Source organism: Somniosus microcephalus, unplaced genomic scaffold, assembly GCF_052327205.1.
Source record: "Somniosus microcephalus isolate GS21.2 unplaced genomic scaffold, FLI_Smic_1.0 unresolved_chr9, whole genome shotgun sequence".
NCBI lineage: Eukaryota > Metazoa > Chordata > Chondrichthyes > Squaliformes > Somniosidae > Somniosus > Somniosus microcephalus.
This window is the reverse complement of record NW_028225187.1, coordinates 40636384-40662460: the sequence shown is the minus strand read 5'-3', so window position 1 is coordinate 40662460 and position 26077 is coordinate 40636384. Positions and strand designations below refer to the sequence as shown.

General features: G+C 44.5%; 3 protein-coding genes and 1 pseudogene across 3 annotated transcripts; 1 reads left to right on the top strand and 3 right to left on the bottom strand.

Annotated features, from left to right (window-relative positions):
- Positions 1-8843: 8843 nt before the first annotated feature.
- Positions 8844-9388, top strand: LOC147085111 (histone H3-like; annotated as a pseudogene).
- A 605-nt stretch (positions 9389-9993) lies between these two features.
- LOC147085110 (histone H2A type 2-C-like) lies at positions 9994-10494 on the bottom strand. Its single transcript, XM_085979439.1, has 2 exons — positions 10205-10494; positions 9994-10024 (listed from the first exon to the last, which is right to left on the bottom strand). The coding sequence occupies exons 1-2, from the start codon at positions 10492-10494 to the stop codon at positions 9994-9996; spliced, it is 321 nt and encodes a 106-aa protein (XP_085835565.1).
- A 1052-nt stretch (positions 10495-11546) lies between these two features.
- Positions 11547-11921, bottom strand: LOC147085109 (histone H2B.2-like). Its single transcript, XM_085979757.1, has one exon. It carries the CDS (start codon positions 11790-11792, stop codon positions 11547-11549), a length of 246 nt encoding a protein of 81 aa, XP_085835883.1. The 5' UTR covers positions 11793-11921.
- A 12726-nt stretch (positions 11922-24647) lies between these two features.
- On the bottom strand, positions 24648-25447 carry LOC147085108 (histone H2A type 2-C-like). The gene is made up of 2 exons (XM_085979438.1): positions 25146-25447; positions 24648-24792 (listed from the first exon to the last, which is right to left on the bottom strand). Exons 1-2 carry the CDS (start codon positions 25445-25447, stop codon positions 24648-24650), a joined length of 447 nt encoding a protein of 148 aa, XP_085835564.1.
- Between the last annotated feature and the right edge of the window lie 630 nt (positions 25448-26077).

The following is a 26077-nucleotide window of genomic DNA, read 5'->3' as shown; positions in this document are numbered from 1 at the left end:
GATGGTCAGCCATGATTGCATTGAATGGCGGAGCAGGCTCGAGGGGCCGAATGGCCTACTCCTGCTCCTATCTTCTATGTTTCTATGTTTGGGGCTTACTAGCAAGTTGACTGGAGTCGGCCAGGAGTTTATTATTCCCCATTGTAGAAATACATATAATCATGATTTAACTCAATGTGTGTATCAAACACATGTGGTTGTGTCATCAAAGCAATGAAACACTTGGCCTGTTTAAGTTGAAGATAGTTCAATGATGATAAATTCTTTATTTTACCTTTTCTTTTCTGGTTCCTAATGGCGGTCGCTACAGCGACTGCTCCAACACCACCACCGCAATCAAACAAATATTGCGAACCATCATTTCAATCGTTGATTTGGCTGTGAAATAACAAGCAGCTGCATTAGACAGATAGGTTCGTGACTGAATTTTACCACTAACTCATTTTACATTTAGTTACTTTTCGCAATGCTTGAGATCTAACAGGTCTTCGAAAATTGGTTTCGCATTAAACGGCACTTTAAATAAACTCAACCGCAGCAAATTTGAAGCCTTCGTGTTTAATGGGGATTGGCAGAATGGACTCACTATTGGCTGAGAGGGAGGAGGCGGAGAGCAGTGGTGAATGGCTGTTTTTCAGAATGCAGGGATGTATAAATCGGTGTCCCCTGGAGTTGATATTAGGACCATTGCTCTTTCTGATATATATTAATGAACTGCACGGTGTATCGGCGGAATAATTGCCAAGTTCACAAATGACACAAAGCATAGAAATATAGTGAGCAGTGAGGAGCATAGTAGCAGACTTTAGGAGGAAAGAGAAAGAATGATGAATTGGGCAAAGCAATGGTAGATATATTTGATGCAGAGATTTGTGAAGTGATGCATTTTAGCAGGGAAAAAAATGAGGAGCTGCAGAATAGACTCAATGGAAAACATTTACACAGGGTGCGGGAACAGAGAGAACTGTCCATTCACATATACACATTTTTGATGGTCGCAGGACAAGTTGAGAAGGCTGCGAAAAATGTATCCGGGACACGTTGGTTTCAAAATAGAGGCAAAAACAAGGAAGTTATGGTAAGGCTTTATATATCACTCCTTATGCCTCAGCTAGAGTATTGTGTACTATTATGTTCACCACAATCTAGAAAGAATGTCACGGCCTTGGAGCAGGTACAGAAGAGATACACCAGAATTAGGGAATTCAGTCATGTGGAGAGACTAGAAAAGCTGAGATTGCTCTCCTTGGAGGAAAGATTAAGAAGAGATCTGTTCAAAATTATGAGTGTTTTTTATAGAGTACATAGGGAGCAATTGTTTCCACTAGCAGGAGCGTTGTTAAGCAAAAGCTGCAGATTTTAATTTATTTGTCAAAAAAAACAGAGGAAGGGTGAGGAGGTTTTTTTTTAACTCAGCGATTTATGATCTGGAATGCAATGCCTGAAAAAGTGGCATAAGCATCTTCGACAGTAACTTGCAGGGCTAAGGGGAAGGAGTAGGGGAGTTGGACTATCTGGAGAGCTCTTTCAGAGCGCTAGCACAGGCACCATGGGCCGAATAGCCTCCTTCTGGGCTGCATGACTCAACGAATATTAGCTGTGCTGAATTTTCTTCGATGTGAATATTTTTTGTCAGAAACAACCTGATGGTATTTATATTCCGTAATAGTTTTAGAAGGGCGTACAATGGTTCTTATTAATACACAAACCGCATTAAACTATTTTTGGCATTTACCAGCGCTCAGTTTTTGTGAATTCTTCATGGTCTATCAATATTTCCTCCTCGCAAGACGAAGGGTGAAATCAGAATTCGGGAGATTTACCAAAAGGGGGGAGCGGATCGGCTGACCGTTATACACGCAACTCATTTTACTTTCTATTTGGGATTTATTGGAACTCCTAGCACAGGTGAACAACGGGCGACATTGAATTAGCCGTTGAATGTGCAACTCTCCCGATTTTAAATTCCATCACCTTCAGTGGAAAGGGAAATCCGGTGTGATTTATAATGGGGTTCTATTTCAATACTGCACATTCTGCGCCATCAGCACACTGTAAGGTTCACCTATTAAATTCAATGTGAACTAAATTCGGGCCGGGTGTATAACAGGTGACGTATCCGCACCTGCCCTCTTTTCACCCTTGCCATTGAATCCCCTGTCTCCCAGTTGAGGCCTTGCTCAAATTGTTTACTGTCCAAGGAGCGCCCTCGTGTACTTCGTGAAATGTGACTATTATTCTTGTTCCGGTTGTTAAAAGGCCAGTGGCCAATGCTCAGTGCCTCATTGCTTGAACCCACTGAGACACTGGGTGAAGCTGCACCCATTTGTGTTGTTCATTGTTTGATAACAATATCTTCCTGGACCTTACTCTTACCTTTTCTATATCGATGGTGGAATCACATTTGGGAAGTAAGAGCGAATATTAGACGTGCTGGGACAAATTTTCAACATAATTGTTTAGGAGGTAATTTGGTGTCGCATATTGTCTGTACTTGATAGAACCCAGCAATTTACATTCAATTTCGAGCGGTTTTATAACTGGAAGCTGATGTGATTCCGCAGGTGTTCCAACCCCGCACATGTGGAACTTCACCACCTCGAATCTAGGTCAAGGGCTACATTCGATTAAACTACATTTTACCCACAGATCTCTTGGGTCTAATGCACCTTTCTTTCTTTCCATGTGTTATTTGTCTGTTTGTCGGGATGAACTGATTCATTTATATAGTGTGGCTCCAGAAATCTCACAATGTATTTACTGCCACGAGCCCTGTAGTCAATCATTACCTTTACCCACATGTCACTGTATAAATCGCTCTCACCCTTTTCAGTCACCTGCACAAGTTGACTGATAGCTGATGTTAACACTGTTCCATTGACCATTGCTTTATAGCGATAGGAGTAGGCTCCTTCATCATCCTGAGTCACATTGGTGAAGGTGATGGTGACAGAATGATCCTCTGCTGACACAGTCCGGGAGGCAGAGAAATTGGCATCGCCAGCTCTCTGCAAGAAGAATATGATGCTGCGATAGACAGTCCATCTGGTGCAGGTAATAGAGACGTTTCCACCGATTTCAACATTTCCTGAATGTGTAGATATAACTGGTTTAAAAATCTCTGAAAAGAAAACGTATTGAGGGAAGTTGACTAAATTTCATATGCTGGAGGCATTGCCATCAATTCAGTGTAGAGTTGCACGAAGTACAATTGAGCAAGTTGCTGATGATATGATTGAGTCGTTAGAAGTCAATATTTTTTGGATGAGAAATTGGACTCGGATGGTGGTGAAAACCGGACGGTGTCGGATCGGCCGCCCGCTCTATGTAGCGAATGATATTCAGTTCACTTGACAGCATATTACTCAGTGGCTGAATTGAATATTAGGCGCAGCATATCCCAGGCCACTAATGTGCTACCGTCAGTTTTACAACCACACTCCCTACCCCCTGCCCCGCCATGACCAATTCCACCACAGTCATTCTTCGCACTTCGTCTTCACGTTTGTCATTAATGTGCTAAATGTTAGATCCATTTCAGTTTCAGCGTGTTTTGGATCCTCGAAGGTAGCAGATTCATTCCTGGACAATGGGCTTGTTGTTTATTTTGCTGGCTAAGTGTATTAATTGTCGTTAAGCATTGGCAGCTGGTTATAGAACCGTCTCCAGTTACATTTCCATTGGTTTCTGTCATGGCCACACCGGGGTTCTGCCCAAGCGGTAGGTAGAATATCTATCCCAATAAGACTAATGTTTAACAAGATGGTTGTCACTATTCTTACTGCTGCGTCTTGCAGAACAGGAACACACTCTGAAATAGCACATTTAAAGTACTGGGGCTTCCACAGGGGAAGCTCTACAGATATAGAGAGACAGCCACATAATACCAGCTATGAGTAGTGTTACATGGCATGTGCCAACATTGTTGAAGGTGAGCAGAGATGTGGCAATGCAAAAGATTTAGGAGGATAATTCACCAGAGCAGGAGTCAGTTAGTCTAATGCTTTACGAATCACAACAATTGTCACGAATAGAAGTGAAAGACACTGGATATCAGCGACCAGTAACTCCACAGAGATTCTATCACCAGGTGATTCACCGGCGGTTTCAGTCCCATTCATGTTAATTGGACTGAATATCGGGCAGAGCAAATAACACGTGGCCAATAAGATTCTGCCCGTTTGTTGCTTCTGCCAAAGATGAAATTCAGCTGTGTAACAGCCGCATCTCTTTCCAGTTCAGAAAGAGTATGTTTTGCCAAAGGATGCGGGATATATTATTTGTTGCACGAGTGAGGAAATCATGTCTCCTTCTAGGTGTAGGAATTGAGATTTTGTTAAGTAAAGCAAAAGGAGGAAGAGTTACCTTCTACGGTTATTAACACAGGGTTACTGAGGTGTGATAATAATTGCCTTCCGAACACTCTCATCTCGTACTTGCAGCTGTAAAATCCTGTGCGTATATCGGAAAGGTTGCTGATAACGATCGAGGCAAAATGATGAGGGGAACCAATATCTAGGGAGCTAAGTTACAAATTGTCCCGATAGAAAGTGAAGTTGTTGACATTGATCTGGTCGGAATCGGATCAGGTAATGGGAGCTGAATCTCCATTCATATACTCACCCGGCTCGTGGTATAAAGAAATACTGGCGATCATCTTTTGTCCTGGAACAGGAGATTAAAAATAATAGATTTGAAAGAATTTATATTCGTATCACAACATAAATCACAGCTTACTCATTATACATAAAGTCAATGGAGGGAAAAGCAGGCTTGCAAGTATTACAGGCGGCCAATGGACATCACCCAATTTACACCATCGCAGAAATGTAAAACTAGCTCTGTTATCATGGGCCACAATTACAGAGATATGCGCCAGAACTCTCAACTTCCCTAGGGGCATAAAACAGCGATTTCCAATCATCCTTCCGTCATACCCACCGCCCGCCCCACATTATTTTATTTTCCATTGAAGAAATTGCAAAGCAAAAGCGAGCGGGATATATAACGGGCAGCATTCCCATATTGCCCATGTTATCCAGCTGAAGTTGAGGCAGCCACACACAGGCAGCCAACATCAATAGAGACGCCAACGGCAACATTCAGATGCTTTGCTATTTATTTCGTCTAGCAATTCTTATATCACATTATTGGTTTTTAGCCTGCTGCCTTAGCTCGGGTTAATTCATTATCAATTTCTTTCCTGAAGATGTTGCTGTACTAAATCATATCGGGTGTAACACAAAACGTGAGCAATGCAATCGGCCTCCCATTATACGCACCGGGGTGTGGAACAGGCAGACGAAGCGATGCCGCCCACTGTACCATTGCTGCCCAGGAGGAAGTTCTACTCCATAAAGACACAGCAGGAAAACAATTCTAGAGGTCGCTACAATTTAACGTGGTAACTCAGTAAAAGCATATTTTTGCGGTGAAATTTGTGTTTTGCGGAAGCAACAAAATGGTGGGAATTAATCGGTCGCCCCTTTTGCACACTGCCCAGTTTCCATTTCCACAGAGGGTTGAGCACACACAATAAGATTTTTACCAGTTATCAGAGCCAAGTTTTACAGGTAGATATTCAGTTCCATTGCAGTCAATCAATGTCAACATCAGGCGGGACCAAAAACGTGCAGCAGATTGGATAGCGCCCATTTGTGCACCAGCCCAAGAGCAATATCTACTTTTCTTCAACTGAAGGTGTTGCTGATCTCTGGAAGCCGTTATACAAAATTGGAATGGCATAAAATATCAGAAAGTATAACTCACTTTGGACAGTCACAGCATCACTGGGAATAGAGTTAATCCAGCGTCCGGGCACTTGTTTCTCATAAAGGCATTTGGAGCATCCGTCACTATTGTTATTTACATTTATTATTGAGTTAGTAAACGATTGTTGTCCCTTGTATATTTCATTGGCTGTATTGCCAGCCGGCCACCTGAGTAACCACTGAAGCTGACCGAAAGTGTAACCATTGGCAGCATCGCAGATAATGATGAGTTCTTCTCTGACCAGATATACCGGATAACTGGGCCTTGTTGGAGGAGGTGGGGTGTCTGAAACGACAGAATTCATTGCTGATGTTACACTCAGGCTCTGAATGATGAATGGGCAAATTAACATTGCATTAACACATATGATCTGGTGCGCGTTCAGTTTCACAATGTTGCTGCTGTGTTAGAACAAATGTAAATTTCATTACATAAAGGACAGAAAATAACAGGTTTCTGTCAAAGTTTGTTATATAATAAACGGACCAACTCAATTATAATAATATACACCAGAGAATATCACACACTTATTTTACAAACTATCGTTGTATTCCTTGGTATTTAGATGATTAAGATGTGACTTTATTGAACTTTCAAGATATTATGGGTAACATAGGGTCCTAAATTTAAATAAAGGAAACTACGAAGATCTGAGGCTGGAGTTGGGTAGGATTGATTGGGGAATGTCACTCAAAGGGTTGACGGTGGATAGGCAATGGCAAACATTCAAAGACCGCATGGATGAACTACAGAATTTATTCCTCACAGTTTGGCATGCAAATAAAACAAAAAAGGTGACTCAACCGTGGCTAACAAGGGAAATTAGTGATAGCATAAGATCCAAGGAGAGGACATATAAATTGGCCAGAAAAAGCAGTAAACCTGAGGATTGGGAGCAGTTTATGATTCAACAAAGGAGGACAAAGGGATTAATTAAGAAAGGGAAAATAGAATATGAGAGTAAGCTTGCGGTTACATAAAAACTGACTGTAAAAGCTTTTATAGATATGTGAAGTGAAAAAGATTGGTGAAGTCCAGCGTGGGTCCCTTGCAGTCAAAATCACGGGAATTTATAATGGGGAACAAAGAAATGGCAGACCAATTAAATACATATTTTGTTTCGGTCTTTACAAAGGAGGACACAAATAACCTCCCAGAGATGTCGGGGAACATACAGTCTGATGAAAGGGAGGAACTGAAAGAAATCGGTATTTGTAGGGAAATGTTGTTAGGGAAATTGATGGGATTGAAGGCCAATAAATTCCCAGTGCCTGATAATCTACCTCCTTAGGGTACTTAAGGAAGTGGCCCTAGAAATAGTTGATGCTTTGCTGATCATCTTCCAGCATTCGATGGAATCTGGAACAGTACCCATGGATTGGAGGGTAGCTAATTTTACCCCACTATTCAAAAAAGGTGGTAGAGAGAAAACAGGGAATTACAGACCGGTAAGCTTGACATCGGTAGTGGTGAAAATGCTAGAGTCCATTATAAAAGATGTAATAGCAGAGCACTTGGAAAACAGCGACAGGATCGGACAAAGTCAACATGGATATACAAAAGGTAAATCGTGCTTGACTAATCTACTGGAATTTTTTGAGGATGTAACTGGTAAAATAGATAAGGGAGAACCAGTGGATGTGGTGTATTTGAACTTTCAAAAGGCTTTCGACAAGGTCCCGCATAAGAGATTAGCGTGTAAAGTTAAGGCACATGGGATTGGGGGCAAGGTATTGATTGGATAGAGAACTGGTTGGCAGACAGAAAGCACAGAGTTGGAATAAACGGCTCTTTTTCCGAGTGGCAGGCAGTGACTAGTGGGGTAATGCAGGGATTGTTCCTTGGGCACAAGAAATTCACAATATATTTTAATGATCTAGACAAGGGAAGTAGATGTAATATCTCCAAATTTGCAGATGACACAAAGCTGGGTGGGCGTGTGTGCTGTGAGGAGGATGCCTAGACTCTCCAGGATGATTTGGACAGGTTGGGTGATTGGTCAAAAGCATGGCAGATGCAATATAACGTGGATAAATGCGAGGTTATCCACTTTGGTGGCAAAAATAGGAAGGCAGATTATTATCTGAATGGCAATAGATTGGGAGAATGGGAAGTGCAACGAGACCTGGGTGTCCTTGTGCACCAGTCGCTGAAGGTAAGCATGCAGGTGCAGCAGGCAGTTAAGCAGGCAAATGGCATGTTGGCCTTCGTAGCGAGAGGGTTTGTGTACAGGAACAAGGATGTCTTGCTGCAGTTGTACAGGGCCTTAGTGAGACCACATCTTGAGTATTGTGTGCAGTTTTGGTTGCCTTATCTGAGGAAGAATGTTCTTGCCATGGAGTGGGTGCAGCGAAGATTCACCAGACTGATACCTGGGATAGCAGGAATGAAGTATGAGGAGAGCTTGGGTCGATTGGAGTTTAGAAGAATGAGAGAGGATTTCATTGAAACTTATAAAATTCTAACAGGACTAGACAGACTAGATGCAGTAAGAATGTTCCCGATGGTGGTGGTGTCCAGAACCAGGGGTCACAGTCTAAGGGGTAAGCCACTTAGGACAGAGATGAGGAGGAATTTCTTCACCCAGAGAGTGGTGAACCTCTGGAATTCTCTACCACATAAGGCAGTGGAGGCCAATTCATTAAAAATATTCAAGAAGGAGTTGGATATATTTCTTAAGGCTAAAGGGATCAAGGGATATGGAGAGAAGGCAGGGACAGGGTACTGAGTTTGAATGATCAGCCATGATCTCATTGAATGGCGGAGCAGGTTCGAGGGGCCGAATGGCCTACTGCTGCTCCTATCTTTTATGCATCTATGAAAACGCTTATTTCCTTCACTAAAATTGGCGGGCTTTTTGAAATGGGCGATCAATCCCAGCTCAGCCAATCGGGGACTGAGTTTCTAGCATTTCATTGATTGGTCAGAGTTGGGTTTAAACTGCCTGGCTTTCGGTCTGCAGCCAATCAGTGCTCGGGGCGGTCCGTCACTGAGTATAACAAGGCGGACACACTGCAGATTCCGCATTGACAGTCCCTTTGTTCCAGATTTTGCTGAGATCAGTTGAGAAAATGGCCAGGACCAATGAGACAGCACGCAAATCGACCGGACGGAAAGCTCCTCACAAATAGCTGGTGATCAAAGCGGCCCGGAAGAGCGCTCCAGCCACGGGCGGAGTGAAGAACTCCCATCGCTACAGACCTGGCACTGTGGCTCTGAGGGAGATCCGCCACTACCAGAAATCCACTGAGCTGCTGATCCGCAAACTGCCCTTCCAGCGCTTGTTGGGGGAGATCGCTCAGGACTTCAAGACCGACCTGTGCTTCCAGAGCTCGGCCGTCATGGCCCTGCAGGAGGCCAGTGAGGCTTACCTGGTGGGACTCTTTGAGGACACCAATCTGTGTGCCATCCACGCTAAGCAAGTCACCATCATGATCAAAGGCATCCAGCTGGCCCGCCGCATCCACAGGGAGCGCGCCTGAACTCCCCCTGCCCGGCTCCAGACTTTAGCACCAAATGCAACAACGGCTCTTTTACGAGCCATCAAATCAGCAAAGGAAAGTGCTGCAATCTGTGCAAAGCAAATTGGTCTGCACACATCGTGCAGGTCTTGTAGTGTTACCTTAACTGGGGACTTACAAATTGGGGGCAGTGAATATCTGACGGAGCGTTTATGATCTCGGTTGAAATGTGAGTGAGCTGCCCAGTAGACTGAATGAACTCGCACAGTGTGAGTCGGAAACTTTAATTGGCAGTTCTGATTGTGAATTGATACAACTCCACATACCGGGATAGATCCGCGTGAAAGAGAGAACGAGGTGTCTGAATATTGAATCTCACCTTTAAAACCAGCTCTTAATGCGGGACAGGTGGGAACTTTAGTTACTATTTGAAATATTTTAAATTAACCAAAGCTGCAATTCTGGTTCGATCCTGTCTGCTAATTAAAAGGGGAAATGTTTGTATGGTTCCGGATGTACATATTTCTCCATTTGGAATTATTGTCCCAATAAGGAACAGTAAGCCCAACAACCGCTCACTCACTTTATACTCGGTTCTTAACATCCGTTCATATTCGGCTCTCCCAACAACGTGTTTATTGATTGTCAGTCTCACGTTAGTGTCCGTGTGTTTTGTTTTACTCTGAAGCCAGTCCTTCTCTATATTGATTCACTGACCAGAATATTCTCTCACAGCATGCCCGCTGCACTGTTTGTAGATCTAGATTTCTACATGTTCCACAGTCAGTGTCCTGTTTATAACCGAAAATGGCTAAATAGTAAGCAACCCTTTCCCAGATACAGTGGGTGGCTCTGAAAAGAGCCTTTGGGTTATTAGATTGAATCCTGTCCACTTTACTTGCTCTTGGAGCTGGCAGTGCTGGTTTTCTTGGGTAGCAGCACCGCCCTGAGCGATGGTTGCCTTTCCCAGCAGCTTGTTGAGCTCCTCATCGTTGCAGATGGCCAGCTGCAGGTGTCTGGGGATGATGCGGGTTTTCTTGTTGTCGCAGGCCACGTTGCCGGCCAGCTCCAGGATTTCAGTGGTCAGATACTCGAGCATAGCAGCCATGTAGACCGGGGCTCCGGCACCCACACGCTCAGCGTAGTTGCCCTTTCGCAGGAGCCTGTGATAACGGCCCACAGAGAACTGCAATCCAGCCCGGGAGGAGCGAGATTTGGCCCTGGCCCGAGCTTTACCGCCGGTTTTTCCTCTTCCAGACATTTCCACATTACACTCGTTCAGAGAAAGAATGAAAATCTCCTCCCACATCTGCCCTTCTTATAGCTTCTGGAGGAATGCAGATAGCGTACTTGTGATTGGTCGCTCTATGGTCAACTGCATTGGTGTTTTCTGGTGACCAATCACAGTCTGTTTTTTCCCGCCAATGAAAAGTGTGTGGAAATAACTGCCTCAACAGTCAAACCACCAACCATTTTTTAATTTCAAAAAGGCCGCCAATATTTTCCTAAACCAGCGAATTAAGTTAATAAATTGACGATCAGCCAAAGATTTCCGGATATTTTATTATTCCTTTTGTCTTATTCCAACTCTCCCTTGCAAATTCTAGGCTGTTACAATTAGGATTAATGTTGGGTTCAAGTTCAAACTGTATCGGGCTGGCATCAATTTGCATTGATTCTGTAACGGGACACATTCCAGCTCAATCTTTGTGAGGTTTCACAGATTATCGATCGATCATTTGCACAGGCGCTGCTGCGGGAGTGAAACCAGAACTGGGAGTCCTGCTGTGAGAAGAGAAGAGGGTCAGAGGGTTCAAACTGCCCCCTTTCTGGTCTCTGTACGAACCCCCATTCTGCGTTGTAACACTGCAGGTATTCCCGGGTTAACAAACGGATTGACTCCCAACTGGCTTTACAAAAAGATTGAAAAGGCCTTGACAGAGAACGAGGTGACTAAAATCCGAATCTCATCCCTAGAACAAGCTTTTAATTCATCCTGTCTGACAGCAAAGGGAAAGAGCGAGCAGGGACCGTGTTTATAATTTACTGGGCAGGAAATTCAACAGCGACTCTCAGGTCGAAACGGATAATGGAACTGCTTATCTGAGAATTCTCAACTAAAGCTACAGCTGGAAATTCAAAAATTGTTCTCAAAAACATTTGATCAGCAAATAATTAGAGTAAACTGAGGAAAAACACAGCCAATTGCGTCGAAAGGAACACGCGTTTGTGTAGCTCTTTCGGAGAGGTTGTGGGAGGCTCTTAAAAGAGCCGTTGTGTTTTGGGTTTGTTCTTTCAGGGCAGCATGGAGTTTTACTTGGAGCTGCTGTATTTGGTCACTGCCTTTGTCCCTTCCAACACGGCGTGCTTGGCCAGCTCCCCGGGCAGCAACAGGCGCACGGTGGTCTGGATCTCCCAGGAGCTGATGGTGTGCCCCTTGTTGTAATGGGCCAGGTGGGAAGCCTCACCCGCGATGCGCTCGAAAATATCGTTCACAAATGAGTTCATGACGCCCATGGCCTTGGAGGAGATGCTGGTGTTGGGGTGAACCTGCTTCATCACTTTGTAGATGTAGATGGAGTAACTCTCCTTCCTCGACTTTCTGCGTTTCTTGCCGCTTTTTCATGCCGCTTTCTTCACCATTTTCTTGGTGCCCTTCTTGGCGACGGATTTCTTATCGTCAACCATCGTCTCGTTCAGGATCAGGAAACAATTTAAGAGAACAATGCTCCGAGCTCGTATTATATAGGCTGTCCCACACTCCGTTCACAGAGCTATGCTAATGAGGGATGGGTGAAGGCAAGGATTGCGATTGGTTTATTGGCAACGTTGTCAATTTCCTTTGTTCTCTATCTCTCCGATTGGCTTCCTTACGCATCCAATCAGATTCTGCGTTCACCACAATCTCATAACTGGAATGCCTTCACGCATTAAAACCACTTCCATATTTATACTGTCCTCTAATCCCATTTCTATTCTGCTCCGTCAAACCTCTTCAACAACGGCCGGCGTTACGTTGAAGGTTATCTGTGGTTTTTTCCTATGCATATATACTTGTGTGTGTAAAGAATCTTAACAGCCAACGCGCGGTAGTGATTGTTGATCTAGATTTCTAAATGTTCGACAGACAGCGACCGGGATATAAACGAATGATCTCAGATCAGGACATTTCCAGGGCATCGACTGTAAAGTTTTAATATAAAACTAACTCTAGGACAGTTGCTGTTAGATCCGTGTATCTTAATGTTGTGTCCTTCAATAATCAGACAACGACTGCAGGGAACGATTCAACAGGTGTTTACTGAATGAGGGTTAGTCTAGAACCAACTATACAGATCACTACTCAGGGTTTATATACAGGTGTGGTCACTGCCGGTACTACAGTATAGAGGAGCTGTAAAAAGTAATTCTCTCCCTTAAAGGTACATACATTACCATTCCTCCGCTTTTAGATTAACAGTACCATAACACTCATTTAACAATTAAATATCAAACTAATTACAATTAACACTTTTAACATGCAACATTAGCTGAAAATAGTCTATTTTTAAATTCAGTCTTTGGGGAGGCTTCCTGATCCTTTCTGGATAGCGCCTTTCCCGAGTGTCTTGCTCTTGGGGCGGAGGCGATTCTGGCCCCCTGTCATCGGTTGGTTCATCAGCTTCCGATGCGACTGTTTCTGGGGTAGATGCAACCTGTACGTTGGGTTCATCACCAGGTACGTATGGGCGAGGCATGGGGTTGACTTGTTCCTGTGACTCTAGGATCTGGTCAGCATGGCATCTCACGATGCTCTCACCAACGTCCACTGTGTACATTAGTGGGCCCTTCCGTGTGCATATCATTCCAGGCTGCCATTTTTCTGTTCGGTAGTCGCGGGCCAAGACTGGTTGCCCTACATTGAAGCTCCTTGTTGGCTTCTCATGGATGTGCTGGAATTGCTTACTCTCAACATCTCTTCTTACGTTTGGTCTGAGCAATTCCAGGAGAGATCTTAACCTTCGGTTAAAGTACATCATGGCTGGGGCCTGGTTGGTGACTGCATGTGTCGCATTCCGGTAGGCGAACAGGAAATTGTCCACCTTGTGCTGCAGTGGAATGTTGTCATTGTACATAGCCTTTATTCCTTCTTAAAAGTTTGTACGAACCTCTCAGCCAATCCATTTGTGGCTGGATGATACGGGGCGGATGTGTAATGCCTTACCCCATTCTTTTTCAAGAACCTCCGGAACTCTTCGGACACAAACTGTGGTCCATTGTCGGAGCAAATCTGTTCTGGCAAGCCATTCCTGGCAAAAATGGTCCGTAGGACTGCAATAGTTTTCTCCGTGTTGGTGGAGGACATTTTGATGACCTCAGGCCATTTCGAGTACGCATCCACGGCTATTAAAAACATTGAGTCCATGAATGGACCAGCAAAATCAATATGCACCCTTTGCCATGGAGTTGAGAGCCACTCCCGTGGGTGTAGAGGGGCATGTGGTGGTGCATTTTGGACCTTCTGGCATCCTGAGCAGCTCTTTATCAGGTCCTCGATTTGCTGATCGATCCCCGGCCACCACACATAAGCCCTAGCAAGGCTTTTCATTTTCACCCCTCCCAGATGACCTTCGTGAAGCTCATTGAGCACTCTCTCCCTTAACTTGGGTGGAATTACCACGAGTGATCCACACATCAAGGTCCCCTGGCATACTGACAGCTGTTCTCTTCTGGTTGAGAATGCTGGCAACAGTGAGTCGCCATGTGCTGACCATCCCTTCACCGTCAAATCATATACCTGAGACAGTGTCGGGTCATTTCGGGTTTCCTTCTCTATACCAGCGTTAGTTACTGGCAAGCATTCAATTATAGTCGAATGAAATATTTCGACAGGATCCACTGCTGGTGCTTCCTCCGCAGTAGGCAGTGGCAGGCATGATAGCCCATCAGCATTTACATGCTGTTTCGTGCCCTTATACTCGATTTCATATTGGTGCGCCCCTAGAAAAAGTGACCACCTTTGTAGCCATTGTGCAGTCATCACCGGAACGCCCTTCTTTGGATTAAAGATGGAGACAAGTGGTTGGTGGTCAGTCAGCAAGGTGAACTTCTGCCCGCGCAGATAGTGATTCAACTTTTTCACTCCCCACACTAGGCTGAGGGCCTCCGTGTCAATCTGGGTGTAGTTACGCTCGGCTGAGGTTAGTGATCGTGACGCAAAGGCTATTGGCCTCTGAGCCATCCAAGAATTTCTGCGACAGCACTGCTCCAATGCCGTAGGGTGACGCATCACATGCCAACCGAATTGGTAATGCCGGGTTGTAATGGGCCAATACCTCTTTCGATGTGATTAGTGTTTTGCTCTTCTGGAAAGCTCATCTACATTCGTCACTCCAATTCCATGGCACCCCAGTTTGCAGTAAGGTGTTCAGTGGGTGTAGTATTGTAGATAAATTTGGCTAGATCTTATGGCAGTAGTTTACCAGCCCGAGGAACGAACTCAGTTGTGACACATTTTCCGGTGCTGGAGCCTTGACTACTGCCTCAATATTCACTGGGGACTTATGTAACCCCTCTTTATCGATAACGTGGCCACAATACGAGATCTGTTTTATAAATACTCGCATTTGGGGTGGTTAGCTCGGAGCCGATATTCCTGCAATCTAGTGAGCACCTGCTCCAGGTTGGCAAGGTGATCACTGGCATTTTCGCCCGTGACCAGGATGTCGTCCAAATAACACTGAGTCCCTGTGATCCCTTGCAGGACTTGTTCCATTGCCCTCTGCCAAATAGCCAGAGCTGATGCTACCCCGAATACCAGCCGGTTGTATTGGTAGTGACCTTTATGGGTGTTGATTGTGAGGTTTTTTTTGATGCTTCTTCTACCTCCATTTGCAGATATGCCTGGGCCAGATCAATCTTAGTGAAGCTTTTCCCTCCAGATAGCGAGGCGAAAATATCTTCAATCTGCGGAAGTGGACATTGCACGGTGTGAAGGACCGGTTTCACTGTTACCTTAAAGTCCCCACAGATGCGAACCTTCCTTGGTTCCCCAGGCGTGCTGCTCAACGACTTTTTCATCACAGCAACGATGGGTGTAGCCCACTCGCTCCAGTCTACCTTGGACAGTACACCTGAACGTTCCAGACTCTCCAGCTCTGCTTCAGCAGCTGGGCTTAAAAAATTTTGGGCTTGCCTTTTCTTAAATTATAATCATCGCTGTCATGCCTTTTAGTGTTCCGAGTCCTTGCTGGAACACTTCTTTCACATCAGTTAGGATCTTTGACAATCACCCAGGTGTGACGTCGTCATCCTTTTTGTCAGCCACAGTCAGTGCCTGTATGGAATGCCAAACTAGCTGTATCTTCCGGATCCATTTACGTCCTAGTAGTGGTGGTCCTCCATCTGGCAATACATATAGGTCCATTTTTGGTGTTTCCTTGCTGTTATATATAACGTTCACCCTTATTTTTCCTTTGGGGTAGACTTTTTGTACCATGTACGTCTTCAAGACAATCTTCGTATCTCTCAAGGGTATATGGGTATATGTGAGAATAGCCGCTTGTAGTCCCTTCGGTTTATGACTGTTAGGGCTGATCCTGTGTCCAATTCCATTTTCACTTGGACTCCTGCTGTCTTGAGAGTGTGACTCAGATAGTTTGGTGATCCTCCATTTTGATCACATTATCTGGTTTCAGGCAACCCAGCTCCTTGCTTCCGGAGTCTGTATCATTCTCCTGTTCGTCTGAACTACTCTCCGTCACTTTATGTACCTTCTTGTATTTCTCCTGTGGAGATTTCTTGCTGCTGGTTTGCTTTCCCGACCTGCAGACTCTTGCTATGTGTCCTACTTTTCCACACAATCTGCACACTTTGTCCTTGAAACAGCAATCATTATGGTCGTGTGTTGTTCTGCTGCAGCGATAGCACTTCACTGTTCCGTATGACATTTTATATGTGCCATATTCTTGCGGTCTCCGTTGTATCTCTGCAGCGCCCTGTGCTGCTGCTTCGTGTGATACTACAATGCTGAAAGCATTGTCCAGCGTAAGATCCTTTTCTGATAAGCCATTTCTGGGTTCCTTCACTTTGAAGCCCACACACAAACTTGTCCCTTAAAGTATCTGCTAGTCCCGTTCCAAACTGGCAGCGTTTCGATAGCTTGCGCAGTTCTGTTAAATGCTCAGCATTACTTTCATCTTTATGCTGGTTCCTTTTGTGAAACTTAAATCTTTCTGCTATCAGCAGCGGTGTGGAGTTTAAGTGGTCCTGTAGGATTGACACTGTTTTCAAAATCCTTTTCTACTGGCTTCTCTGGGGTTACTAGGTTTCATAGTAAGCCGTACGTTTTTGCACCCATTGAAATCAACAATACCAGCGCTTTCTTGTCATCTGCCACTTCATTCGCCTTGCAGTATATTTCTTTGCGTTCGACATATGTCGTTCAATCTTCGAGTTCATTGTCGAACGCTGTGATACTGGCACTCTTCGGCATTTTTGGGTGTGGGTAGACTGGCTTAAAATGGCATCTCCCGCGCTTTCCCTTCTTCCCCGCTGCAGCTTAAAATGGCATCTCCCACACTGCTGCCAACACCACTCTCGGCAGTCCTCGTGGCAAATGGCGACGCCCTGTGGGTTTTGTGCACTGCTCCTGCGCTGCTGCCAACGCCGCTCTCTGCGGTCCTCGTGGCAATGGCAGTGCCTCGCATTTTCCTGTGTGCCTCTCTCCCTAATTGACGCTGCTCGGCCCTTGAACACCGGCTGCGCTCTGCACATTTTCCTGCACGCCTCTCTCCCCCGTTGATGCTGCTCGGCCCTTGAACACCGGCTGCGCTCTGCTCTCTCTCGCCTCTCTCCCCCATTGAGGCCGCTCGGTCCTAAACACCGGCTGCGCCCTGTGCGCTCTGCCCTCTGTGGAAGTACAGATTCTCACTTAGACACAAAATGGCTTCCTGGGCATAGAATAAATACTCAAATGGCCGACAGAATGATTCACTAATCAGTTTCAAGGGGATGAGACAATTTAGGAATGCTACATACGTACTCCTTATCTGTGACAAGCTTAACAAGGAGCCTCATTTACCAAACAAATAGCCAAGGACAGGATAAGGTAAACATCGGCCCAGAGGCTCAGTTGGTACAGTGGGAGAACAGAAGGATCCCATAATAAAGGATTAGTTAATCTTATCTCAAGGTATTTCTGTTCGTTATTCTAACGAAGCCTGGAATACCTTGTTTCAGTAATTTGCAAGGTCTGTGCCTTTGTAATCAGGTATGATTCAATACTATGTCATGTGGCATAGAAAGCCTGTTTTGTTTCTGTACTGTATAAATATGTTACAAATTCTGTATTACTTCGAAGAGTTCTGATGTAGCCTTTGACTACACAACCCTTCCCTTGCAAGCAAATAAAGCCTGTCTTTAATGATACTTTGTGTTTAAAGAGTCTTACTCGGGAATCGAGACTTCGACAGTATTACTTGGAGGTTCCACCGAGATCGCTTGCTGCCTTTCGGTAAGTCACGGACAAGGACATTGTGAATCTCTAATGACAGGTCCTGAATGGCCACAGTGATGTTTTATCACATAAAAGGATTTCTCATTAGATATTGAATTGGTGTGGTCTGTTTCTTCCGACGTGAGTACTGCGATCAAGTTAAGACTCGTGTTTCAGATTTGAGTTGAATCCTGCAACTTTTGCTTCTTTTATTGTTGACCACTGAAAGGAGGAGAATACTGACTACTCAAGTCTTTGAAAAAAAAAGTATCGTGCAAAGAAGGCAAGTGGAAAGTCGACAGGGCTGAGTCCCAGACAGATAATGTACCAAGTTAAAACTGCAGTATCAAGGGTGGGTCCCTTGAGCCGGGGTTAAAGTCCCACGGCAGAAAGTATCGTTTGAGGATTGTCACTGTGTTTTAATGACCTGTATTACCAGGCTCAGGACTATTCTCCGTTGAGATACCTTCTGTGAGGGTTCAAGCCCCTCGCTTTAAAGCATAAGGATTTTATATGAATATAGAGGTTAAGAATTATCGCAACCATTGTTTTCCGTTTTGTTTGTTGATTATTGACAACGTTAAGGCAGAAGACTCTCACATAAAGTATAAGTTAAATGTTAAGGACTCAGCTTGTAGTGGCATACAACGCAAACTGAGAATTGACTATTTGTTTAGTTTAGAGTATAAGATAAATGTCTGAATATTTGGTCTGTTTGCCTGTTTGGGCGGCTGCATTACTTGTCATTTCTTTGACTGTTGTTATTACTTGTTATTTTTCATCACTTAGGGTCCTTTGGACAGTCAGTAATAGTCGTAAGGGGGTAAAGGGGCAAAACCTGCGATCTAGAAGAGAGCCTAGTTTAAAAAAAAAAAAAACTAAGATGGGAGCTGCACAGAGCAAGATCCCAGAAAAAGGAACTCCCGCTTCTTATGTCTTTACCTACTATGGTCAGATATCCATAAATGATTTACCTAAGTGGGCTAGATGGACCAAGAAAGACAGACACCCTTTCCCCATGGATGGTACATTTAATCTAGATAGAATCACGTGTCTAGAAAACTGCCTAGCAGGCAGAGACCCAAGGAGAAGGGGTGCAAAGTCCGTAAATTGGTCTGCCTTCTCAGATTGGAAAAGGGAAGCAGAAAAACGTAAGGAATGCAGCATATTAGCTAGTAAAATTGAGAACAAAAATAAGAAAATAGATCTAATGAATAAATTGATTAAACAAGAAAAGGTTATGCTAATGCCTTTAAGACAAAACCCGAAGCCTACCGCTCCTCCCTGTGAATATCCTCCCATGCCCACGACTCATTCCAGTGATGACGAGGATCAGGGATGGTTCAGAAGACCAGCCCCACCTCCTGAATACGAAGTGCAACAACAAGGCGCAGCGGGTGGTGAATCACCCGACCGCAGTGCTGTAAGTCAGGAAAATATAATCAACACTAGATAAGATAATTGAGACAACTCAGAAAAGGGATGAAGATGTTGAGGATTATATAGAAAGAATGGAAACAGTTGTGGGACAGCATTCGGGTATGACAAAAGAAAATGACCAAATCCCTTTAATTAACGCCCTTGTAAATGGCCTCAGAACAGAACTTAAGGAACCGTTGACTTTAGTTTGCCTTGACTGGAGACATAAAACCATTCCTGAATTGACACAAATCTTGAAAGGAATACAGGAAAGGAATAAAGATCAAAAGAGTAAAATTTCTTTGTTAATGGAGCAGGCAGATTCTCCAGCCCCGACCGCCCAGACTACTATTTATTACCAGGGTCAAAACAGGGGATGAGGTAGAGGGTATAACAGAGGCAGATTCAGAGGCAGGGGTAGAGGAGGTGGTGGCAGGGGCCAGTGGAACGGAGGAGGAAATACAAGCTCATGTTTTAATTGTGGTCTGATCGGCCACTGGAAAGCCAATTGCCCTTACCCAAAACCGCATAATCAAGGTTGGGAAGGTGCACCCGACAATATGAATACCCAAGCCCAGGTTCACAATCGTCCGCAGGCAAATTTCACAACAGGGAACCCCTGGGAAACTCAAAATACGGAAGGACAATCCAGAATGCCAGTGCAAAATTATTCAGCATGACGCAGAGACGCAGCCTCCGACGTTACCCACCTCCTGCAGTTACCCTTAGTATCACTAAATTTTAGCGATCAGCCATATTTATCCATAGAAATGCAGGGCATTAGAGTCCCTTTTCTCGTTGACACAGGAGCCACAACCTCACTATTAACAAAGCAATACGCTGGAGGAACTCCGTGTACTGGAAAGAATGTCACATGTGTAGGACTTTCCGGCGTCTCACAGACTATGACGTGGTCACAACCATTAGAAATACAAGCAGACAATTTCTCTGGCCAGCATGCCTTTCTTCTATCAGATGAAGCCCCCATGAACCTTTTAGGGAGAGATTTGCTGTGCAAAATGCAGGCAACAATAATTTGTTCAGAAAAAGGACTGCAGGTGCACATCCCTACCGATATATGTACTATGTGCCCTTTACAAGAATGCTCCCCTCCCGTCGTCTACTAGTGGACAAACAAAAACCAAGAATTAAGCCACACATTAATGATGATTGTAGGAGCACTGCAATCTGCCTCAAGAACAGTCTCAGAGTACCAGAAGGATTTGAAATTAGACAGTTGGCACATGAATCTGCATTGCACTGCCTTTTATGAAGGCACGGGAAAAGACACGACTATAAAAGACAGTTACTCAATTGGATCCCATTGCATGCGGCCTGCCTGGATGCCTGCCAATTCTAGCTGCTGCCTATTATGCTGTACAACAAGCTCAAGGTATCACGCTCAATCACCGGGCTATTTTATTTGTGCCACATTCAGTTGAGGTGCTATTGACAAAATGTGCCACTCAACATCTGACGTCAGCCCGCAGCAGTAAATATGAGGTTGAGTTATTATCCAACTCTAATCTCCTAATTCAAAGATGTTCGGCCTTGAATCCAGCCACGCTGCTACCCACAGAAGAAGACGGAACTCCACATTGCTGCGAAATGATCACCCAATTGGTGACTAAGCCCCGAACAGATTTATCAGAAACTCCTATCTCCAATAGTGACTTAGCGTACTTTGTAGATGGGTCAGCCCTTAGGGATGACAAGGGATCACCTAGGGCTGGATATGCCATATCAGATGATCACTCGATTGTGGAGGCACTCTCACTACCTCAATCCTTTTCAGCGCAACAAGCAGAACTCTTCGTTCTTACCAGAGCTTGCATATTGGCTACTGATCAAACTGTTAACATTTATACCGTTTCCAGGTATGCTTTTGGAGTTGCTCACGATTACGGACAGATCTGGATATTAAGGGGGTTTCTAACATCCTCAGGATCAACTATTAAGAATGCTGAGCAAATCAATAATCTTTTAAAGGCTCTAGTGTGCCCCAATAAGATTTCAGTCATTAAATGTCAGGCTCATACAGGCAGTCAGGATCAGATCTCCTTGGGTAACGAGCGATCAGATAGAGCTGCTAAATCAGCCGCTCTGTCAGATACAGGGCCACAGGTCTCAGCCTTTGTATTTCATCAACAAAAATCAGATAATGACCCACCTTCTATTAATGATGTTTTAGCCTTTCAGTCACAGGCTAACCCGGACAAAATGTTAAGTTGGGCAAGGGATTTTTGCTTTAAAATGCCTGAAGGAGTATGGGTTCACCATGACGGCCGCATGTTGGCTCCAAAGTCTTTACTTCCATGGATTGCCTGATGCGTTCATGTTTTCACGCATGCGGACAAAGGGGGGATGGCAGACTATATTAATCAAACATGGTATGCACCAGGTATTTCGGCAATTGCAAAACAAATTAGTGAAAGGTGCACCATTTGCCAGGAAATGAATCCAGGCAAGACAGAGAAAGTACAGGCTTCCTCCCACCCAAATCCATCAGGCCCTTTCGTACATTTACAAATGGATTTTATTGAATTACCTCCATGTTTAGGATTTAAGTATGTGTTAGTAATTATAGATATGTTTTCAAGATGGGTCGAAGCTTTCCCATGTAAAAAGAATGATGCTGTAACAGTAGCAAAGTGCTTGTTAAAAGAAATCATACCAAGGTTTGGAATACCTATGCAGCTTTCAAGCGACAGAGGATCGCACTTCACTGGAGCGATTATAAAAGAACTATGTAAAGCTTTGCAGATTAACCAGCATTTTCACTGCAGTTATCATCCACAATCCGCAGGACTGGTGGAAAGACATAACGGAGTACTGAAGAATAACATTTCTAAACTTTGCAGTGAAACTGGACTTAAATGGGTCGAACTATTACCCTTAGCATTGATGATAATGCGAGCAGCAACTAACAGGACAAATGGACTGTCTCCACATGAGATTGTTATGGGACGATCCCTAAGGTTGCCATTTTCAGCACCATTTACGGTGAAACAAATGGACATTCATAAAATGGACGAGGCTATGCTAAACTATTGCATCGCATTAACTAAATGTATTTCCAGCTTTCACCAACAGGTAAAGGAAGCTCAAACGAGTCCAGCAGAGGGAAAGTGCCACGACTTGAAACCTGGAGATGATGTCTACATGAAGGTTTTTAAAAGGAAGAACGGTCTGCAACCACGCTTCGAAGGACCATATCAAGTGCTCCTGACTACAAACACAGCTGTAAAAGTCAAGGAAAGATCTTCCTGGATTCACGCATCCCACTGCAAGAAGGCACCGAATAGAGACAATAGAATTTTGAAAGACTCTAACAATGAAGACGTTACTTATGTTTTGTATACTAGTCGGACTACTGAGTCTAATATGCCAAGGAGTTGGGGAAAGATCCCGAAAGAAACGAGAATTAAACGTGCATACTTTTTTGTACATGCCTTACGAATATGCTAGATGCAGTAAGTCAGTATGAAAACCCAAAGAACCAAGGCTGGGCTGACTGGATATTGGGAGGATGGCTGGGATCAGCAGGACAAATATTATTGCATGAACTGGTAGTAGTAATAGCCCTGATTGTATGCATTGCTCTGTTTGTCACAACAATTAAGTGTTGTTGCAATAGGTTAGGCAAGGCAGTCTTGCCTGCAATGAATATGATGATACAGAGAGAAGTAAAGTCAGTAGAGGAAAAGAATGGTCCCCTAGATGAGGAACTGAGACGATTGAATAAAATACAATTATAAGGATTAGAAGACTTAGACAAAATATATACATATATATTCCACATGCCCTCCTCTTTCTGTAAAACATATTTTTCCACTCAAATGGGAACTGCAGGCTAGGAAAAAGAGAGAGGACTCCTTTCAACAACAAGCCAGTGATGTCGACCTTGTATATCACTTGGTCCGCACTTTGGGGGCTTACATAGAAGCACTTGTGCTTAGGAGAACCCCACAGGTTAGGTATAAACTGTGTGGGCCATGAATTAGTCCTCCTCTATAAGCTGCTGTTCCATATCCTTTTAGAAGGTGCGTAGTGGCACCCGAACTGCAGGCTAATATAAGCTGCAGAACTATACAAAGACATAAACCTGAAATCAAATCAAACATAATTAAACCCCAACAAGAACACACGCCCAAACACTAAGAATAAACAAAGAAGAAAGACGATCTTAGATAAGGTCAACCATCAATACAGGTATATCCCGAGGATGGTTCAAAACGGCAAAGAAGTCGGTATCCTTGGCTAAAATCTAAATTTGGTATGAGGACCAATAGGAAGAGGTTAATTTCAGTTATGTTGTCCTAGTAAGGACAAAAGGGAAGAATGTGAAAGTACAGTTTCTCACTTAGACACAAAATGGCTTCCTGGGCATAGAATAAAAACTCAAATGGCCGACAGAATGATTCACTGATCAGTTTCAAGGGGATGAGACAATTTAGGAATGCTACATACGTACTCCTTATCTGTGACAAGCTTAACAATGAGCCTCGTTTACCAAACAAATAGCCAAGGACAGGGTAAGGTAAACATCGGCCCACAGGCTCAGTTGGTACAGTGGGAGAAGAGAAGGATCCCATAATAAAGGATTAGTTAATCTTATCTCAAGGTATTTCTGTTCGTTATTCTAACAAAGCCTGGAATACCTTGTTTCAGTAATTTGCAAGGTCTGTGCCTTTGTAATCAGGTATGATTCAATACTATGTCATGTGGCATAGAAAGCCTGTTTTGTTTCTGTACTGTATAAATATGTTAAAAATTCTGTATTCGGAGAGGTCTGATGTAGCCTTTGCCTACACAACCCTTCCCTTGCAAGCAAATAAAGCCTGTCTTTAACGATACTTTGTGTTTAAAGAGTCTTACTCGGGAGTCGAGACTTCGACACCTCTCTCCCCCGTCGATGCTGCTCGGCCTTTTTCTGTGCCGCTCGGTCGGGCTCTAGCCCGTCGCTGTCCAGGAAGGGTCTGCGCAGTACCTGATGCCAGCCCGTTTCGCTGGACCACCGTGTCTGGAAAGCCAAGCCTGGCTCTCGACAGCCTCCCCTGCGATGCTCAAATCTCCGCTGGATGACTGGGCAGTTGCCCATGGTTGACGCCCGTGCTTCTGGCCTCGACCTTCTTCCACTGTTCTGCAGGAGCGAATCCCTGGGAGGTGATGCAGAGTTGCAGGTAGTTTCGAACTTGCTCGTCGCCACTGTTATATCCGTGTATCTTAATGTTGTGTCCTTCATTAATCAGACAACGACTGCAGGGAACGATTCAACAGGTATTTACTGAATGAGGGTTACTCTAGAACTAACTGTACAGATCATTACTCAGGGTATATATACAGGAGTGGTCACTGCCGGTACTACAGTATACAGGAGCTGTAAAAAGTAGTTCTCTCCCTTAAAGGTTCATACATTACAATTACGATCAATTGATCGACAGTAACCAGCCCTTTCCTAGATACAGTTGCTGGCTCTGAAAAGAGCCTTTGGGTTATTAGATTAAATAATGTCCGCTTTACTTCCTCTTGGAGCTGGCAGTGCTGGTTTTCTTGGGCAGCAGCACCACCTGGATATTAGGCAGCACCCCGCCCTGAGCGATGGGCACCTTTCCCAGCAGTTTGTTGAGCTCTTCGTCGTTGCAGATGGCCAGCTGCAAGTGTCTGGGGATCACAGAAATCACAGAAACCCCACAGTGCAGATAGAGGCCATTTCGGCCCATCGAGCCTGCACCGACACATATTCCACCCGATCCCCGTAACCCCTACACCAACACATATCCCACCCTATCCTTGTAACCCCACGTGTTTAATCCCCCTAACACTAAGCGTCAATTTATCATAGCCAATCAACCTAACCTGCACATCTTTGGACTGTGGGAGGAAACCGGAGCACCCGGAGAAAACCCACGCAAACACGGGGAGAATGTGCAAACTCCACACAGACAGTCACCCGAGGCCGGATTCGAACCCGGGTCTCTGGCGCTGTGAGGCAACAGTGCTAATCACTATGCCACCGTGCAGCCCACGGGATGATTCGGGTTTTCTTGTTGTCGCAGGCCACGTTGCCGGCCAGCTCCAGGATTTCAGTGGTCAGATACTCGAGCACAGCAGCCATGTAGACCGGGGCTCCAGCACCCACATGCTCACCGTAGTTGCCCTTTCGCAGGAGCCTGTGAACACGGCCAACAGGGAACTGCAATCTGGCCCGGGATGAGCGAGACTTGGCCCTGGCCCAAGCATTACCGCTGGTTTTTCCTCTTCCAGTTATTTCCACAATACACTCATTCAGAGAAAAAATGAAAATCTCCTCCCACATCTGCCCTTCTTATAGCTTCTGGAGGAATGCAGATAGCGTACTTGTGATTGGTCGCTCTATGGTCAACTTCATTGGTGTTTTCTGGTGACCAATCACAGTCTGTTTTTCCCCTCCAATGAGAAGTGTGTGGAAATAACTGCCTCAGCAGTGAAACTGCCAACCATTACTTAATTTCAAAAAGGCCGCCAATATTTTCCTAAACCAGCGAATTAAGTTAATAAATTCTCCATTAGCCAAAGGTTTCTGGAAATTTTTATTCTGCCTTCTGTCTTATTCCATCTCTCCCTTGCAAATTCCAGGCTATTATTATCAGGATTAATTCCGCGTTCAATTTGAAACTGCAACGGGCGGGATTCAATTTCCATTGACTTTGAAACAGGACAATTTCCAGCTCAATCTTTGTAAAAGTGAGGTTTCACAGATTATCGCTCGATCATTTGCACAGGCGGGAGGGAAAGCAGAACTGGGAGTCCTTCTGTGAAAAGGGATGATGGATATAGCGATCAAACTGACCCCGTTCTGTTCTCTAAAATAACTCCCATTCTGGGTTGTTACACTGCACGAAGTCTCAATTAATAAACGGATGATTCACAAATGGCATTAAAAAAATTGGAAAGGTCTTGACAGAGA

Bases quoted from the DNA above. Each gene is read 5' to 3' on its own strand.
- LOC147085108 (XM_085979438.1), bottom strand. From the start codon at position 25,447: ATGTGGGAGGAGATTTTCATTTTTTCTCTGAATGAGTGTATTGTGGAA. The intron at 24,793-25,145 runs GTGGCATAGTGA...TGTGATCCCCAG, and splicing joins ATCATCCCGTGGGCTGCACG to ACACTTGCAGCTGGCCATCT.
- LOC147085110 (XM_085979439.1), bottom strand. From the start codon at position 10,494: ATGTCTGGAAGAGGAAAAACCGGCGGTAAAGCTCGGGCCAGGGCCAAA. The intron at 10,025-10,204 runs GCTGGGAAAGGC...GGTTATAAACAG, and splicing joins GATGAGGAGCTCAACAAGCT to GACACTGACTGTGGAACATG.
- LOC147085109 (XM_085979757.1), bottom strand. From the start codon at position 11,792: ATGAAGCAGGTTCACCCCAACACCAGCATCTCCTCCAAGGCCATGGGC.